This window comes from Pithys albifrons, chromosome 17 (assembly GCF_047495875.1).
Source record: "Pithys albifrons albifrons isolate INPA30051 chromosome 17, PitAlb_v1, whole genome shotgun sequence".
Classification (NCBI taxonomy): Eukaryota; Metazoa; Chordata; class Aves; order Passeriformes; family Thamnophilidae; genus Pithys; species Pithys albifrons.
Genome location: NC_092474.1, coordinates 14050732 through 14068572, shown reverse-complemented (window position 1 = coordinate 14068572; position 17841 = coordinate 14050732). Strand labels below are relative to the sequence as shown.

Sequence of the window (17841 nt, the reverse complement as noted above, 5' to 3'; positions counted from 1 at the left end):
CCCTTGTCCCCAGTCCCTCTCCAGCTCTCCTGGAGCCTCTTTAGGCACTGGAAGGAGCTTTAACTTCTCCCTGGAGCCTTCTCTTCTTCATTCCTGAGGTTTGTTTTCTGCAACTTGAAGCTGTGTTGGTTTGCAGAAGAAAAACCAATGTTAACCCCAAAAGAGTTATAAACACTGAAATATTTCTAAAATACCCTGTTTGTTAACCAACCCATCACACAGCAGAGCAGTAACAATGTCCCTCTGGGGAGGGGCTGTGACACAGCCACGGGGCTCTGACAGCTCCACACAATGCAGCACTGCCAAAGCTGCTCCAGTAAATACCACAATAAACACCACAGCACAGCATGGTGTGTGTAAGGGGGAGGAGGAGAGAGACACACAGACACAGCTCAACTAAATACTGTCATCTACCAAACTGCCCTAAGCTGTGGGAACACCACCCCTGTGGTACATGGGCCACTGACCTCTGCATTGCAGCATTCCCTGTCCACACCGACCAGCACAGACTCCTGGAGAAAGGCACATCCTCCTGCCTTCAACAAGCATCCTGAGCACATTTTTACTGGCTCTCCACAATTCACAGCCATCACCACAGCTCTAAAGACCCCCCAGAGCTGCCCAGCCAACCGAGATGACGAGTGGTGCCCACAGGATTGCGCCCAGCCCTGTGTTGGAACCCTCTGTGTTCCTGTGAAACCACCAGCTCCACCTCCCTGAGTATGAAACCAGACCCCTGCAGGCTCTGCAGGACTGGCAGGCAGGGAGGAGAGGGGCAGGCAGGCACTGAGGGCTGCAGGAGCTCCCTACCTGACTGGTTGTTGCGCATGCGGATGGCCTTGGCCTTGGCCAGCTCCAGGGCCGTGACCCAGCGCTGCCGCTCCACCTCCGAGTTGGCCTTCAGGTGGTAGGTCCTGCCCCCGTTGGACAGCACGATGTTGCACGAGTCCTCCGTGTCGATGTGGGCCGTGGACAGGTTGATGGTCCCACGGCACGTGTGGGCCATCTCTGCCTGTGTCCTGCAGGGAGCAGAGGGAGAAAGAAGCGTCAGTGGTCCTGCCACCAAACAAGGTGTAATTCTTTAGGAGTCTCTGAAGCAGTGGGGCGGTCCCGTGGTGTAATGGAGAGCACTCCAGACTCTGAATCCCATGGTCGTGACTTCAAGTCTCAGTGGGGACCGTCCTCTGGCAGTAAAAGCCTCCCTGCCATCCCATCCCGTCAGATCTTGGATGCTCAGCAGGGTCAGCCCCGGTCAGTGCTGGGTGCTGTGACAGTCCCAAGGACTTCCCTGTCACTGTCCAAGCTCACTTGGCCATGGCAGATGGACCTCAGGACTGAAACGGTGGGGCCAGTTCTGTGCACGCTGAGCCCCACCTGAACAATCCACTGCCCAGGCTGGAAGGGCACATGGGGAGAGTCCTGCCCAAATCTGCCTTCGCCAAGTCTGGCCATACATACACACTTTGAAGCAGTGGGGGAAGATGTTGGAAAAGTCTTTTAGCTTTGGCACAACAGTGTATGGTCCCCATATTGGTGGTTCATAGTTGGTTTTGTGCCATAGAGTGCTTAGTAGGAACACCAGAGATTAGTGTTAGCTCCCCATATCTGTGACTAGTAAGTCTTGTGCCAGCTAATGCTTCCTTATCTACTTATATCAGTGATTAATAGGTACTATGCTTCCTTATTTACTTATCCTGGTGATTAACATATACTAGTAGATATCTTAGTTTTGATAACATAGATAAGAGTGTGAAAGTAAAGAAGGAGTAGAGAAGTGCATCATGACTTGACCAGAAACCTGGTCAAGATTCAGCAGAAGATCCAGGACCATAAAAGGGAATTCTGGGGAATGGGATGTTCCCAAACAACCAGCAAAGACCCTCAAAAGACCCTTACTCATATCCAAATAAGTTCCTGTAAATAATTAGCAAATATGCATCTATTCAGAAAATGCAGTGAATCTGTAATACAAACACGTTGAGTGTGTACTAATCTCATGAATATAACCTGGTCTGTTGGGCTGCTACTCGTGCAAGCTTTGAGGAATAATCCCCATGTATCCAGCACTGCTGAAGAGGAATGTTGTTGGCTTTCTAACCCAGCAAATGGGGTGGAGAGTTTATTTCCTGGCTTTCAGTGACAGTCCCCAAACACCACCAGTGCACTCTCATCCAGCAGAGACCCGTGGAGACATCCCACAGGCAGCACTCACATCCAAGGCACCACAGCTGGACAAGCTCCTCAAACAGAGACACAAGGACAGGCCAAGTGTCAGGTCCTGCCCTTGGGTCACCACAACTCCATGGGATGCTCCACGCGGGGGGCACAGTGGCTGGAAAGCTGGAAAAGAACTTGAGGGTGTTGGACACCTAGACACAAGTCCAAGTGTGCCCAGGTGGGCAAGAGGCCAGTGGCCCCAGGGCTGTGCCAGCCGTGGTGTGTCACAGGGCCAGGGCAGTGCCTGTCCCTGTGCTGGCACTGCTGAGGCACCTCCAACCCTGGGGCAGTTCTGGGCCCCTCAGACAGGAGAGACACTGAGGGGCTGGAGCGTGTCCAGGGCAGGGAACGGAGCTGGGAAGGGGCTGGAGCAGCAGGAGGGGCTGAGGGAGCTGGGGGGGCTCAACTTGGAGAAAAGGAGGCTCAGGGGGGACCTTCTGGCTCTGCAATCCCTGCCAGGAGAGAGGAGCCAGGGAGGGTCGGGCTCTGCTCCCAGATGAGAAGCATTAGGACAAGGGAAAATGATCCCAAGCAGTGCCAGGGGAGTTTCAGGTGAGATACCAGGAAAAACCTGTTCACTGTAAGAGTGGTTAAGCATTGGAATAGACTGCCCAGGGCAGTGGTGGAGTCACCATCCCTGGAAATGTTAAATAAATGTGTAGATGGCACTTGGGGGACATGGGTTAGTGGTGGCCTTGGCAGTGTTGGGTTAATGGCTGACCTCGATAACCTCAGAGATGTTTTCCAACCTGAATGACTCTGTATCTCCACAACAAGATCACAGCACAGGGGTCTGTAGGTCTCTTGAGGGAGGTTTTACAGGCACAGCACAGAGCAGCTCTCAGAAAGTGTCAGCCATCGAGTCCTTTGTGGGATGGAGATCCAGCCCCTCCCAGGGAAGGACAGGCAGCAATCCAGAGATCTCTGCCAACCTTATTCCTGGGGTTGCTTGTGGGCAGAAGGAAGCCACTCTTGCTGATCAGGAAGACAAATCCCCAAACCCCCAAGCCTACCTACAGCATCCCAGTGACATCTCTGGCCTGCTCAGCCCTGACACTGCAGAACAGATTTATCCCAGGGCCACATCCAAGCTCAACATGCAGACATGAAATCCTCCTGAAGCCTCCTAGAGATTTATGGTTCCTGTGTCTCAGCTCCACAGGTCCAGTTTGGGCCCAGTGCACAGTGTGGTTATGCTTTTTTGCAGGGAGTAAATTGGCCCCAGATAAACCAAGCCCTGATTTTTATTCCCAAGTCATCCCTTCAAGCTGCTGCAGTTCCCAGGAGGGATCCCTTCCCACCTTGAGAGAGATGCTAAAATGATTTTCTCTTCTACCCACAACAAAGGTCTCCAAGGTGACTGCACTAAACCAGCTGCAGACCCGTTGAACAGCCTCGCTCTCCTGCCCAAGGAAACTGGGAGTTTGCTCTCTGAGCTCCCTTCCCAAGCCAATCTGCATGAGAAATCGACTGCCATCCGTCAGCACCCACACACGAGGCAGGCACCTGACCCAGCCCAGAGCCAGCAGCCTCCTCGGGGTGCACACAGGGAGAAGCAGAGGTGCCCTTCATCGCCCTCGCGGGATCTGCTTGTTCACCGCTGGCAGCTCAGCCATTGCATAACGTGATCCCGGCAGATTTCCTGGCTCCCCTTCCCGCTGTAATCCCAGCCCTGCACATATGGAGCACCTGGGCAGGGAGCTGAGGGAGGTCAAACATGGCCACGGAGCACACAGAGGTGCAGGCAGCCGAGTCTCCGGGATATTTTGGCTTTGCGAGGGAGCAACTGATGGGATTCGCCTTCGGAGATATAAAATTAGAGCTGTGCATGGGAGGCAGGAAGGGCACTGGCAGCCTTGCACAGAGACCTGGCCAGGACACAGCAACAGGGAAAAAGTACCCCAGGATATCAAAGGGAGGACCAAAGCACCCACCCAGCCAGGGGAGAGCTCATGTCACGGGTCAACAGAATCCCTTTTCCCAGCAGCAAGATCCCCCAAGCTCCAGGACATGCTCCATGGAATCCCTGAGCCATTCCCAAGGCACAGAGACACTGCCCAGCCTGGGCACCCGGCTCCAGACAGAGCAAGCCAGGAATCATGGGCACAGTGCCATGGCTTGGCCCCAAAATCATTCCTGAGGCAAGAACAGTGCTGCTTACGGGTACATCAAGGTCATCAGAGGGGACATTCCTTGCTCTAAAAGCAGGAATATCCTTTACCACAACACCAGCAGGCCCCTATTCCAGCTGTCAAAACTCCCATGGCTGCACAGGTCACAGTTCCTGCAAGGATTCTGTGCAAGCCATCAGATGCTGCTGCTCTGAATACAACCACATTTGGGTTTTTTATGCTGACACAGTAACAGCCATTTCAGACTGGCACCACCACCCTCTGCCCCCACCAGCCCAGCCCAGCTCTGCTATCCCAGGCACCACAATGACAGATTCTGCAAAAACCTTCAAACATCTTCTTGTGAAAATATTATTTGCAGCATTCCTCCCTTTTTTCTTTTGACTGGAAAAGCTGCTTCAGCTCCTTAACACCACAAATCTAAACACGCCAAGCTTGACAAGACAATTTACAGCATCAGTTCCTTAAAAAGGCTTCACTGAAAAACTCCTGGAGACTAAATTTCAGCAACTTGTATTCCACAGCCTGGCAGAGCATCTACACACTGCAGTGCCATAAAAGAGCAGCAAATCCTGATTTAAAGACCTGCTTCCCAGTTCTGAAGGGACACTTGAGCTCCAGGAGACTGCCCAGTTTTAACAACTGTACCAGTATCACTGTATATAAATGGTAAAACTTTGCAGGAGTTCACAAGACAGATCTATCAACAGAGCAAAAGCCCTGTGGCTCTGGTGATACCCCAACAGCCACAGGTTGAGCATGGGATGCTGGCAGGATGCTGCTTACACAGAATTTGTAACTGTAACTGTGGCTCTGCTGGAAGTTAATGGGACACAGCAAGGAATGAACAGCCCCCCACTCACACCTGCTCCCAACACTTATGGAAGCATGAGGGATGCCAGGGAATTTCTCTGACTCCTGGCAAAGCTTAGCACCATTCTGGGGAGTCTTGCTCCTCCTAAAATTTGACTTCTTTTCTCACAGCTCCAACAGGATCAGGCAGAGAACTCCAGCAGGGAGCCAAGCCTGGTCTGCACAGCACCCGTGTCCCAGGCACAGCACAATCCCAGCCTGGGCTCTGGTCAGGAGGTCAGGGAGCTCCCAGCAGCCCAACTTTGGGATCAGAGTATGCACCTGCACCCCTGGCAGCTCAACATGCACCTCAGTTCAGCCCAGCAGAGCAGGTATGACACACGCAGGGACCTTGGGAGGTGCCATCCTGCCTAGGAGCATCCAGCTTCCTGAGGGAGCCAGAAATGCCCAGGGTGCTGATGCTCCAGAACCAAATCTCTCCAGGGAGCTGCACAAACACTGCCCTGCAGCTCTGCCCCAAAGCTGGAAGGCCACTTTCCAGCATCAGCCATGCTGCTAAGGCAGCTCCACAGAGAAACACAGTTTAAGTTATACCCAGAAAAGTGACCTCATGTTCTCATCCTGCAGATCTTGCTCCTTTCCTGGAGAGTCCAAGGCCAGTGTTCAAAGGGCTTGGAGCAACCTGGTCCAGTGGGAGGTGTCCCTGCCCTGGAATGGGGTGAAATGAGATGATCTTTAAGGTCCTTTTCCACCCAAACCCTTCCATGATTCTACAACAGCCTCATTGCTTCTTACACCACTGACCTCTCCTGACTCAGGAGATTAAGAGCTACTTTTCTCACTGTTTCTTTCATGGATTAAGTTCAAACCAGTTTATTAATTCCATTTTTTCCATCACACTGGAAAATATCATAACATTAAGGACTCCAAAGCCATAAAGAAATATTGATATCCACAGCATAACTGGGAAATGCCCTTTGCAGTCAGGTGCAGGGACTGCTGCAGGCAGAGGGAGAAACAGGAATCAAGGACAAGGAACAAACCAGGCAGAACTGGGCAATGCAGTAGCTGGGGACAGACAGGACACACCAGCTGGATTCACACTCTGCCTGCCCATAGTAGAGCACTGAAAGGCTTTCAGCACCTTTTTTAGATTGAAGATGCTGCTGAACAATCACCACGGCCCTCAAGGGAATCAGGCTGAGCCTTTTCTTAATTAACAGAGCTAGAAATTCCTCTCAGGGTATGTTGTTTCCTTACCAAAACGAGTGGGGGGCAGCACAAAAGACAACTCAGCCCCGAGACCCCACAATGGCAGGAAGGCCCTTTGTGCCCACTTGGCTCTTCCCACGGGATGCTGTTTCACAACAAGGCACAAGGATTTCCATGCAGGATCCACAGCCTATCAAGGCTCTCTGGATTAGGCTGAGCTCTGCCATCCTTGTGACCCCAGCATTCCCACAGGGAGCAGGGACAGCAGCCATGCTCCCTGTTTCTCACTGCCAACAAAAGGCTCTTGTGCCACCACCTCCTCCCCAGCACCTCCCTCCTGCCCTGGCACCAGCTCCCAGTGCATCCATGCTCACATCTGCTGCTGGAATTCGCTGCCACCCTCAGCTCATCCTCAACATCTGAACCACTGGACGCAGTGCAGCCCCTTGGCTGGGCACAGGAACCCACTGCAAAGTCCTTCATGGCACTTTTCCTAATAAAATGAGATTTTGCATGTCCTTTCTTGGGAGTAATGTGGGATATAAAGCCACTGAAATTTCAGCAGTCCCTCTCAGGCATGAGAAATCCCCAAAAAAGCACTTTAAAACTGGTTTTGTTTGAGGCAAGGAGCTCACAGGGGTGGACCATGGACACCAAACCCCCTGGGGTTGTTACCCTCCCTGGGTTCAAGGAAAAAGGGTTTTCATGATGCCTCAATCCCAGAGCTGAAATGCCCAAGAGGAAGCAGGCGTGTGGCTCCAGAGGTGTTTCCCAGAGAGCATCATCCATGCTCAGCACAGCTGGTTCAGTTCAGCAGGGCTCTCACAAACCACAAGCTGTGCCTGACAAACAGCTCAGATTTTCTCTTTCCTTCCCCTTTTTGCCTTCCCCAAACCCATCCAAGCACAAACCACCCCCAAACTGGCATATGGCAAGTGCAGGACTGACACTGCTGTGAAAACACACGATTTAGTTCTATTTAAAGGCTGATTAATCTGCAACTGGCCACAGTCAGGATGGGCACAGATTAGGAAGGATCAGGTTCAAAGGAAAGCCTGCAATCCAGGCTGCAATTCCCACCTGCCAGAGGGATGCAATCCAGGCTGCAATTCCCACCTGCCAGAGGGATGCAATCCAGGCTGCAATTCCCACCTGCCAGAGGGATGCAATCCAGGCTGCAATTCCCACCTGCCAGAGGGATGCAATCCAGGCTGCAATTCCCACCTGCCAGAGGGATGCAATCCAGGCTGCAATTCCCACCTGCCAGAGGGATGCAACCCAGGCTGCAATTCCCACCTGCCAGAGGGATGCAATCCAGGCTGCAATTCCCATCAGCCAGAGGGATGCAATCCAGGCTGCAATTCCCATCAGCCAGAGGGATGCAATCCAGGCTGCAATTCCTGTCAACCAGAGGGATGCAATCCAGGCTGCAATTCCCACCTGCCAGAGGGATGCAATCCAGGCTGCAATTCCTGTCAACCAGAGGGATGCAATCCAGGCTGCAATTCCCACCTGCCAGAGGGATGCAATCCAGGCTGCAATTCCCACCTACCAGAGGGATGCAATCCAGGCTGCAATTCCCACCAGCCAGAGAGATGCAATCCAGGCTGCAATTCCTGTCAACCAGAGGGATGCAATCCAGACTGCAATCCTCACCTGCCAGAGGGATGCAATCCAGGCTGCAATTCCCACCTGCCAGAGGGATGCAATCCAGGCTGCAATTCCTGTCAACCAGAGGGATGCAATCCAGACTGCAATCCTCACCTGCCAGAGGGATGCAATCCAGGCTGCAATTCCCACCTGCCAGAGGGATGCAATCCAGGCTGCAATTCCCACCAGCCAGAGGGATGCAATCCAGGCTGCAATTCCCATCAGCCAGAGGGATGCAATCCAGGCTGCAATCCTCACCAGCCAGAGGGATGCTCTGCAGCTCAGGTACTCACCAGCTCCACAAATCATGGGAATATTCCCCTCCAACCCATTCAGCAGCTTCCCAGGCCACTTCCTGGGACTCAACACCCAGGACCCAACACTATGAGCCTCAGCACCACCACCCAAGCACAGACTGGGGGGGAGACTTGGCCAACACCTCTCCTGTCAGTGAGCAACAAGCACAGCAATCTGGATTTCACCCTCCTTTCTCCAGAGCTTTTCCACTTTAGTTTGGGTGCAACACCCACCCCAGTGAAGGGCACGCTTTCCACAAGATAAAACCTGGAAGACACCTCCTGCTCCACATCATTTACACACAGCCCTTGCCTCTCTGTGCTTGAGAGAGAAGGAAAAACCTCCAGAGGAGCTCAGGGCAGGGGATTTGCCAGACAAACTCCCCCCGTGGCAGGGCAGGACACAGCACTGCACTCAGCCCTGGCACTGCCTGGCAGAACATCCCAGGGGCAGTTTGTGCCAACATCTCAGGTGTGAGTGAGTTCCATCAGAGCACTCACTGCTGAGAAAGCATCCGGGTGTGAGAGATGGTCAGGGCATGAAAACCAACACTGCCAAGCTGAGAGGGCTCTGAAACAACACCCTGGCTTCCTCTCATTTCTTTTCCTAAATAAAAGAGTGGCAGAGCTGCTGGGTGGGTGGCTGAGCAGCACAAGCTGTGCCACGGGGCAATCTCCTCCCAATATGTAACATATCCAAGCAGAGTGCCACGTGTAGAGTCTTGTTTCCCAAGCTGGTCGTGTGTAAAGCCAGTTCAAATGCACACAAACCTATAAAGGCTCTTCCTCCCAAAATGAGAATGACAGTAAAAGGCACAGATAAGCTCCAGTGCCCTTCACTCCACAGATGGATGTTCTATTCCTGCAGTGTTCCCACCGACAAGATTCCTGCCCCAGAGACAAGGATTCCCTAAAAGCAACCCATCCAGTTGCAACACCTTCAGGATTAGCTTTTATACCCCATTTCTGCCTCTCTCACATGCACAGTGCAGGTTTTCTGTGAGGAAACCTCAGCAGCAGGCAAGAGATACACAAAGAAACTAAAACAAATCCTAAAATAAATTACTCCCACTCCTCCCACCAAGCTGTGCTATCTCCTCTGGACAGGCCAACAGCCTGGGGTGGCCCTGGCTGATATCAGGGACATCAGCCCTGCAAACACAGGCACCCAAACAGCTCCCTGAGTGCTCTGGGTGATCCTCAGGCAGTGACCCATCACCCTGGCCTGCAGCAGGAGCAGCTCCCTGTGCTGGTGGGACTCAGGACAACTCCAGCCTCACTCCAATCCAACACTGCTGCATCCCCAGAAAGGTTTTTGCTTCTTCCCTTCCAGCAAGAGCAGAATTCAAGGAACTCAGCACTGGGAAAGGGTTGGAAAAATTTTAGTATATGGCCAGAAGGAAACACCATTAAGAGTGTTCAGAGTCCCAGGTGCCCTCTCTGACACAGCACAAGGACACTGCTGTCCATCCCTGTGGAGACACCAATCCATGGGGTCAGCAGCTTCCAGAAATCCACTGCTGCCTGGGATGGGAATGGCTGTGGGGAGCTGGGATCTGCACTGGAGCTGGGAATGGCTGTGGGGAGCTGGGATCTGCACTGGAGCTGGGAATGGCTCTGGGGAGCTGGGAATGGCTGTGGGGAGCTGGGATCTGCACATGGAGCTGGGAATGGCTCTGGGGAGCTGGGAATGGCTGTGGGGAGCTGGGAATGGCTGTGGGGAGCTGGGATCGGCACATGGAGCTGGGAATGGCTCTGGGGAACTGGGAATGGCTGTGGGGAGCTGGGATCTGCACATGGAGCTGGGAATGGCTGTGGGGAGCTGGGAATGGCTCTGGGGAGCTGGGAATGGCTCTGGGGAGCTGGGATCTGCACATGGAGCTGGGAATGGCTCTGGGGAGCTGGGAATGGCTCTGGGGAGCTGGGATCTGCACTGGAGCTGGGAATGGCTCTGGGGAGCTGGGATCTGCACATGTTGCTGGGAATGGCTCTGGGGAGCTGGGATCTGCACATGTTGCTGGGAATGGCTCTGGGGAGCTGGGATCGGCACATGGAGCTGGGAATGGCTCTGGGGAGCTGGGATCTGCACATGGAGCTGGGAATGGCTCTGGGGAGCTGGGAATGGCTCTGGGGAGCTGGGATCTGCACATGGAGCTGGGAATGGCTCTGGGGAGCTGGGATCGGCACTGGAGCTGGGAATGGCTCTGGGGAGCTGGGATCTGCACATGTTGCTGGGAATGGCTCTGGGGAGCTGGGAATAGCTCTGGGGAGCTGGGAATGGCTCTGGGGAGCTGGGATCTGCACATGGAGCTGGGAATGGCTCTGGGGAGCTGGGATCGGCACTGGAGCTGGGAATGGCTCTGGGGAGCTGGGATCTGCACTGGAGCTGGGAGTGGGCTCTGCACTGGATCTGCATCTCCTGCAATGCCACTGGTGGTGGCTGTAACATAACTGGGCACCAAGACAAAAAGCTTCTGGGGAGGACAGAGCTGTTTGCAGCACTGCATTCCCTCACCTGTACAGTGAATGCACTGGATTTCCTCCCCTTTAGGCTCTTCACAGAATCCCAGAATGGTTTGGGCTGAAGGGACCTTAAAGCCCATCCAGTCCCACTCCTGCCATGGACAGGGACACCTTCCACTGCCCCAGGGTGCTCCAAGCCCCTTCCAGCCTGGCCTTGGACACTCCCAGGGATGGGGCAGCCACAGCTTCTCTGCCCAACCTGTGCCAGGGCCTGCCCACCCTCCTCTCTGACTCTTTGCCCAGATGAAGCTCCCAAAGATAAATCCTCAGTTCAGGGGGATGTTCTGGCAGCCACAAACACGTCTGAGCCAGTGTGAAACTGCCAGGAGAGCCCCGAGCTCACGCCCGGCCCAGCAGGGACACTGGCAGCTGCACAGGAGGCTGGGGCACACTCAGAGGTTCAGAGAACCTCATCAGAAACCCTCCTCACCTTCTTCCAAAAACACCAGAGGAAGCCCCCAGTCACCCCAGTTTGCTGCTTTCATTACTCTCCAAGCAAAATTGCCAAAGATCCAGAGCAGAAAACCCCACCGAGACTCGTGAGCTGTGCTGCTGCTGAAATAACCACAGTGTGTGAAGGTCTGATCCAGATCCCACCATTGCCACAGCCATCAGGACCATCCAGGACCTGGGCCAGGTCTGAGTCACCTTGGTGGCTCATTTTAAAGCAAGAACAATCGACAAGTGACCACACACAGGGTTCACTTGACAAATGTTCTTCCTGCACAAGGAATAAATGCACTGCAGCAGATGAGAGCCTCAAGCAGTCACTTTTCTCATTACAGCCTCTGATTTCAAGTTTTTGCTGGTGCTTCTGCCCTTGGCAATTGCATGAAATGATCAGAATAAAGATCAGCCACAGTCAGCTCATGTTTGTATATTCTCACCACCGTGGCCAAGGACATGAGAGCACACAGAGCAGAGCACAGCCAACATTGAGCACCATTTTGACTCCTATCCCATCAACTCCTATCCCACTTACAATATTCAGATTGGTCAAAAAAAAAATCCTTATTTTGCCAGACTACAGAGTTCAGGGAGGTATTTGCTTTGAGCACAAGACTCATCTCATCTTTCCAGGATCAAGTGTGGATAGAAGAGCTCGCTTCCAAGAATTTTTCCATGCTGCAAACAGCTCTCTGTGCAAGCCACCAACAATGTTAATGCTTTCAGCACCAAATTTCCCTCACAGACACCACATGAATTATGGCCTGTGACCTCAAACATCACTCTAAAGTCATCACACTCCTGACTTCTTGCCAGCTTTCAAACAACACTCAATTATAGCACAGGATCTCTCTCTCTGGATGAAATATTCCTTAGAGACAGATACCCAGATGCAGAATCACTTGCTGTGTGAAATATTCCTTAAGGATTGATATCCGGATGCAAAGCCCACACTGTTGCATGGATTTTTTTCCTCTATTTTAAGGCACAAGAAGAAAGATAAAATTTCACACTTAAAATCCTGTTGCTTCTCAGACCTTGACTTTGAAATCCTCAGCAACTACGTGACTACAGGTTTGGGTGCTGCAGGGTGTGGGGGCTGGTGTGGGGTGTGTGCCCAGAGCAGAGGTGGGGAGAGTTTCCCTCAGACCCATCTCCTCCCTGAGCAGGACACGCAGCTGCCTCTGCCCAACACCCAACTCCAGGGCAGACCTTGCAGCCAAGGTGCCTCCACGACCTTCATTACCCAGAAAAGGTCAGCTGATCCTTGGAGGATGAGCTCCTGAGGAGTGAGGAGGTCAGCAATCCTGGGAACAGCAGGTTTTTCCCAGAGGGGAAATGAAAGCAGCAGAGTAAATTACATCAGCAGTGTGAGTGCAAGGGGCAGTGTGGCACAGTGTAAGACCTTTCCCACTCCTTATGACACAAGCCAACAAATAAAAAGGCATTGGCAGCTGGCATTGCAGGCACTGGAGATGCCAAGAGTTTTACTTAAAACAGAAATCAGGAGTTAACCACTTACTGGGCCATGACTGGGACTGATGGTGCTCCTGGATCAAATCCTGCAGATGCCCAAGTGAGCTTGGCCCACTTCAGAACAGACGTGGCACATCTCGGCTGCTTCACTGTGAGACCAAGTGTCCTCCAGCATTAAATCTCAGTGACAGGACAAGGGGAATGGCTTCCCATTGCCAGAGGGCAGGGACAGATGGGATATTGGGATAAAACTGTTCCCTTTGAGGGTGGGCAGGCCCTGGCACAGGTTGGGCAGAGAAGCTGTGGCTGCCCCATCCCTGGGAGTGTCCAAGGCCAGGTTAGACAGGCCTTGGAGCAACCTGGGCTGGTGGGAGGTGTCCCTGTCCATGGCAGGGGTGGGACTGGAGGGGCTTTAAGGTCCCTTCCCACCCAAACCAGTCCATAGTTCTATAACCCAAATCATGCCAATACTCTGCACTGGGATCAGTGTCCAGGGGCTGTAGGTTCCTACAGACTGTGGGTTCCCACGACCAAGAGGGAAGGCAAAGTCAGTGACCTCCAACCAGGGTCAGCTCTCACATGCAGACATGGAGGAGTTACAGCTTTAACAAAACTTCCCAAGTGCTCAGACCAGACTCTGGGTGTTATTTCAGAGCACTGTGTTGCAAGACAGCACATGTGGTGCAATAAGATGCTCAGAGGTTTTAGAGCAGAAACATTCCAGCTGTTTCAGCACAGTCCAAGTCCTGCCTTTTGCTCACCCCTCTGTGCTCTTCAGGCTGCAGCCAAGCCCTTGTTCTCCCAGGTAGCCCTTCACAGGACACCTCCAAAACTGCTCAAGACCAACCAGCTGCCATCCCAGCCCTCTCCTCCATGCAGGAAAGGTTCACATTCACAAAGGCAGCATCAGCTTTATCCAGAGTCACTGCCTTCCATTCCAACAGCCACTCTGGGAAGCCAATGGGCTTCCAGAGCAGCCTCCTGTACATGTACCACAAAGGCAAACAAGCAAGTCACAGAACCACGGAATGGTTTGGGTTGGGAGGGACACTAAAGCCCATCTTGTTCCCACTCCTGCCATGAGCAGGGACATCTTCCACTAGACCAGGCTGCTCCAACCTGGCCTTGGACTCTTCCAGGGATGAGGCAGCCACAGCTTCTCTGCCCAACCTGTGCCAGGGTCTCTCAGGGAGCAATTTCTTCCCAATATCCCATCTAACCTTGCCCTCTGTCATTCCCCTTTGCCCTGTCCCTCCAGGACCTTGCCCAAGGTCCCTCTCCAGACCTGCTGTAAGCCCCCTTTAGTCTGGGGGTTTTCCATAAGCAAAACCCCTTTTGCACGTTGCCTGTCCAGACAACCCCCCCAGCCCACCCTGCTGGGGCTCCTGGGGAGCAAAAGGATTCACCAGCAGGTCCCAAAGCCCCACTGCAGGTCCAGGCCCTGGTGCTTCCCAAAGGACATGAGAACCCTGGATCCCTGACTGCCCAAAGGCTCGTATCCAGCAATTCCCATCACAGGGACAGGGCTGGGAAGGGTTTATTTTTAGCCCTCAACCTCAGCCATTTCCGCAGGAGCCGCTTCCAACGCTCCCCTTCTCCCAACGCCGCCTCCTCCTCTTCTGCCTCCACAACAACTGCAAACCCAGAGTGCTGGACAGAATACAGGGTTTTGGTGGCTCCTCAGGACAAATTCCACAGGAGGAAGAAGCAGAGAGGTCACAGGAGAGCAAACACACACGTTGGGTGCTTTGCCGGTGCAGAAGAACAGCAGGGAGCCAGGGAAAGCAGGAGCCCCTGGCCGTGTGCCTGAGCAGCAATCCCTGCAGAGCTCCACGCTCCCAGTGCAGCCCCAGACAGGGACACATCCACACACACAACAAACACCACAACTACAGCCAGGACCAGAAGGAAAGCAGCTCTCCAGAGCTTCTCCACAGCTTTACATTTTCTCCAACCAGCAGCAGGGAGATGAACGCTGGTCCCCATCTTTAAACTCTTGTATATTATAGAGAAAACATTGTACAAACATTTCTACACCCAAAAAAGGCCAAGCTGGGCCTAGAAGCTGCCCTCTGCATCCATGTGCTCCTCCAAGTGACTCCAAAAAGTGGCTCCTGTCCCCTCTCTCCAGCAGCCTCCAGAAAAGACCCCAAGCCCTGGGGGTCTCACCCCAGCAAGTGCAGCCACAGGAAGGATTGCACCAAAGGAACAGCAGGATGAACATGGGAAGGACAGCAGGATGGACATGGAAAGTGTTCCCAGGGGAGGAGGAAAAGCCCAGCTGGGCTGCAGAGGAACACAGCCCTGTGCTCAGTGCTTTTCAGAGCAGAACTTCATGCAGGTGACAAATAAAACTGTCCTCATCCTCCTCCTTTCCTCCCAGGATCCACCAAACTGCTTTGAAGCACAAAAACTCATTTTTCTTACGTTCTCTACCCATTTTCATTTCTTTATCCTTCTGCAGGAAGAAAAGCAGGTTCAAACCTTCAGGTTTTATATATTTTTATTTTACAGAGGTAAGAGGCAAAGCTGTAAGAGGGGACAGACATCAGGTCAGGAATCAAATGGTCCCATAACAACATATCAACATATTGAAGAGCCCAGTGCCAGCCACCAGCCAGGGCTGAGCCCTCCTGGGCAGGACACTTGAGGTACCAAGCACAAATTCTCATCTCCCACTCTTAATTTGTGGTATTGGGTTACTTCTGTTTTGCAGAGAACCCCTTCCTCCCCTTTTTTCATGATGATTCACAAATCTTACCAGTTCCTCTGAACAGCATAACTTTCCTCCTCTGGGAGGGCAAGTCCAGCTCCATCCTAGGGCACTCCTGTGCCAAGAACCCAATCCCTGCCTTTAAACTGGGCAATGTGTTCATCACTACCCAGACTCTCAGCATCTCTGGGATTACAATGGGAATAGAAGCCACAGCATTGCCATTCACATCTTGCCCCAAAGGGATCCCTCAAATCTGGATCCCAGCAAAGAGATGAGCCAGAATGAGGCCGGTGCTTCCTGCCCCATGGTTGGCCCCTTCCGATGGGAGCCGAGGGCTTGGGCCCTGAGGACAGGGACCCAGGGAAGCTCTCTTGCTCTTACTTCTTCTTTTTCCAGGGGAGGTTTAGGTTGGATATCAGAAAAAAATTCTTTACAGAGAGAGTGCTCAGGCATTGGAATGGGCTGCCCAGAGAGGGGGTGGATTCCCCATCCCTGGAGGTTTTTAAGGTCAGACTGAGTGCCATGATCCGGTGATCAAAGTGCGGTTGGACCAAGGGTTGGACTTGGTGATCTCTGAGATCTCTTCCAACTCAACTGATTCTGTGATTCCAGGATTCTGTGATTCCATGAGCTGTTCTTCCATGGTCCTTGTGGGTCCCTTCCCACTCAGGACATTTGGTGATTCTGTGATTTGAGGAGCATCCAGCAGGGGAAAGCAGCAGAGTGCCCTTTCCCCAAGGAAGCCAGAGGGATCACATCATATCCACACACTCACACTGAGCTGTTCCGACCACAACACTTGCACATGGGAGCAGATTCTTTTTATAGAGACCTGGTGCAGCACAAACCCTTCTCGTGATGTTGGATTGAAGGGATGAAGGTGCTCATCACACCAGGCAGCAGGATGTGCCCTCACAAAGTGCCACCACTGAACCCAGACACGGGTTTTAAGCACTGGCTTTACATCCAACCAGGAGTTTGATAAATAAACCACAATTTGTAAATTAAAAATACACCTAATGGGATATTATATGGTGCAATGGTAATGGTGCATTTTGAATTTGTAAATTAAAAATACAGCTCATGGTAACAGTGGACTTTGCATACAAGCCACATGGGACAAAGGGCTCACTGGATTTAATTTATTCCCTTTACAAGGCAAATGGAAAACAGACAGTATTTAAAGGGTGGTATTTGGAATCTGAAACAAAACTCTAACTCCCTCCATACCCATGAGGATGTTTCACTTCAGGACAATGCCTGTGGGATTAAAGGCTACTTATTATTGGTGTTTTGGCTACTTCCTAAAATTAGAGAAATTGTAAATCTTCCTGGAAACACCTCAGAGCAAGTTCCCAACATTAAACCACACTAAACTAAGGCTGAGAGAGTTGGGATTGTTCTAATTGGAGAAGGGAAGGCTCCAGGGAGACCTGAGAGTCCTTCTAGTGCCTAAAGGGGCTCCAGGAGAGCTGGAGAGGGACTTGGGATAAGGCATGGACAAAGAGGAATGGCTTCCCACTGCCAGAGGGCAGGGATAGATGGGATATTGGGAAGGAATTCTAAGGAATTCCTGGCTGTGAGGGTGGGCAGGCCCTGGCACAGGTTGGGCAGAGAAGCTGTGGCTGCCCCATCCCTGGAAGTGTCCAAGGCCAGGTTGGACAGGGCTTGGAGCACCCTGGGCTGGTGGGAGGTGTCCCTGCCCATGGCAGAGGTGGGAATGGATGGGCTTTAAGGTCCCTTCCAACCCAAACCATTTCAGGATTCCATGATTAAAGGTTATGCAGCTCCTCCTGCTGTTCCCATCCCCAGCCTGACCCTGTGAAACCCCAGGCACAGCAGCCACGTGACAGAGGAAAACCACAATCCCAGTGCTCCCTAAAAGTGCATCACTGCCTCCCTGCAGCAGCCACAGGGACTTCCCAGGCACTCAGCAATAGGACAAGGGGGCACGATGGGCTCAAGCTCTGCCAGGGGAAATTGAAGTTGGAGATCAGAAAACAATTCTTTGCAGAGAGAGTGCTCAGGGATTGGAATGGGCTGCCCAGAGAGGGGGTGGATTCCCCATCCCTGGAGGTTTTTCAGCTGAGCTTGGCCGTGGCACTGAGTGCCATGATCTGGTAAAGGGACTGGAGTTGGACCAAGGGTTGGACTTGATGATCTCGAAGGTCTTTTCCAACCCAATCCATTCTATGATTCTGTGATTCTCCCTTAAGCTCTCAGTCTCCACTGCCTGCAGAATGTCACTCTCAGAACCATTCAGCCTGGTCAGGTATTGTGCACTTTTAAATCAAATGTACAAATCCTGATGGAATCAGTCCCATTCCCAGGGCTTGTGCTTCAGGCTTAAAGCAGGGGG

General features: G+C 52.6%; 1 protein-coding gene across 5 annotated transcripts in view; it reads right to left on the bottom strand.

Moving 5' to 3' along the window:
* The window catches only part of OSBP2 (oxysterol binding protein 2), a 121547-nt gene that overhangs the window by 87596 nt on the left and 16110 nt on the right, over positions 1 to 17841 (bottom strand). For 4 of the 5 annotated variants that reach the window (XM_071571932.1, XM_071571928.1, XM_071571930.1 and 1 more), the window contains one exon: positions 811 to 1019. In XM_071571932.1, the coding sequence (XP_071428033.1) occupies positions 811 to 1019 (209 nt within the window). Of the gene's footprint in view, positions 1 to 810; positions 1020 to 12812; positions 12881 to 17841 lie in introns of those variants that run through there. The other variant, XM_071571929.1, reaches the window with a different exon arrangement.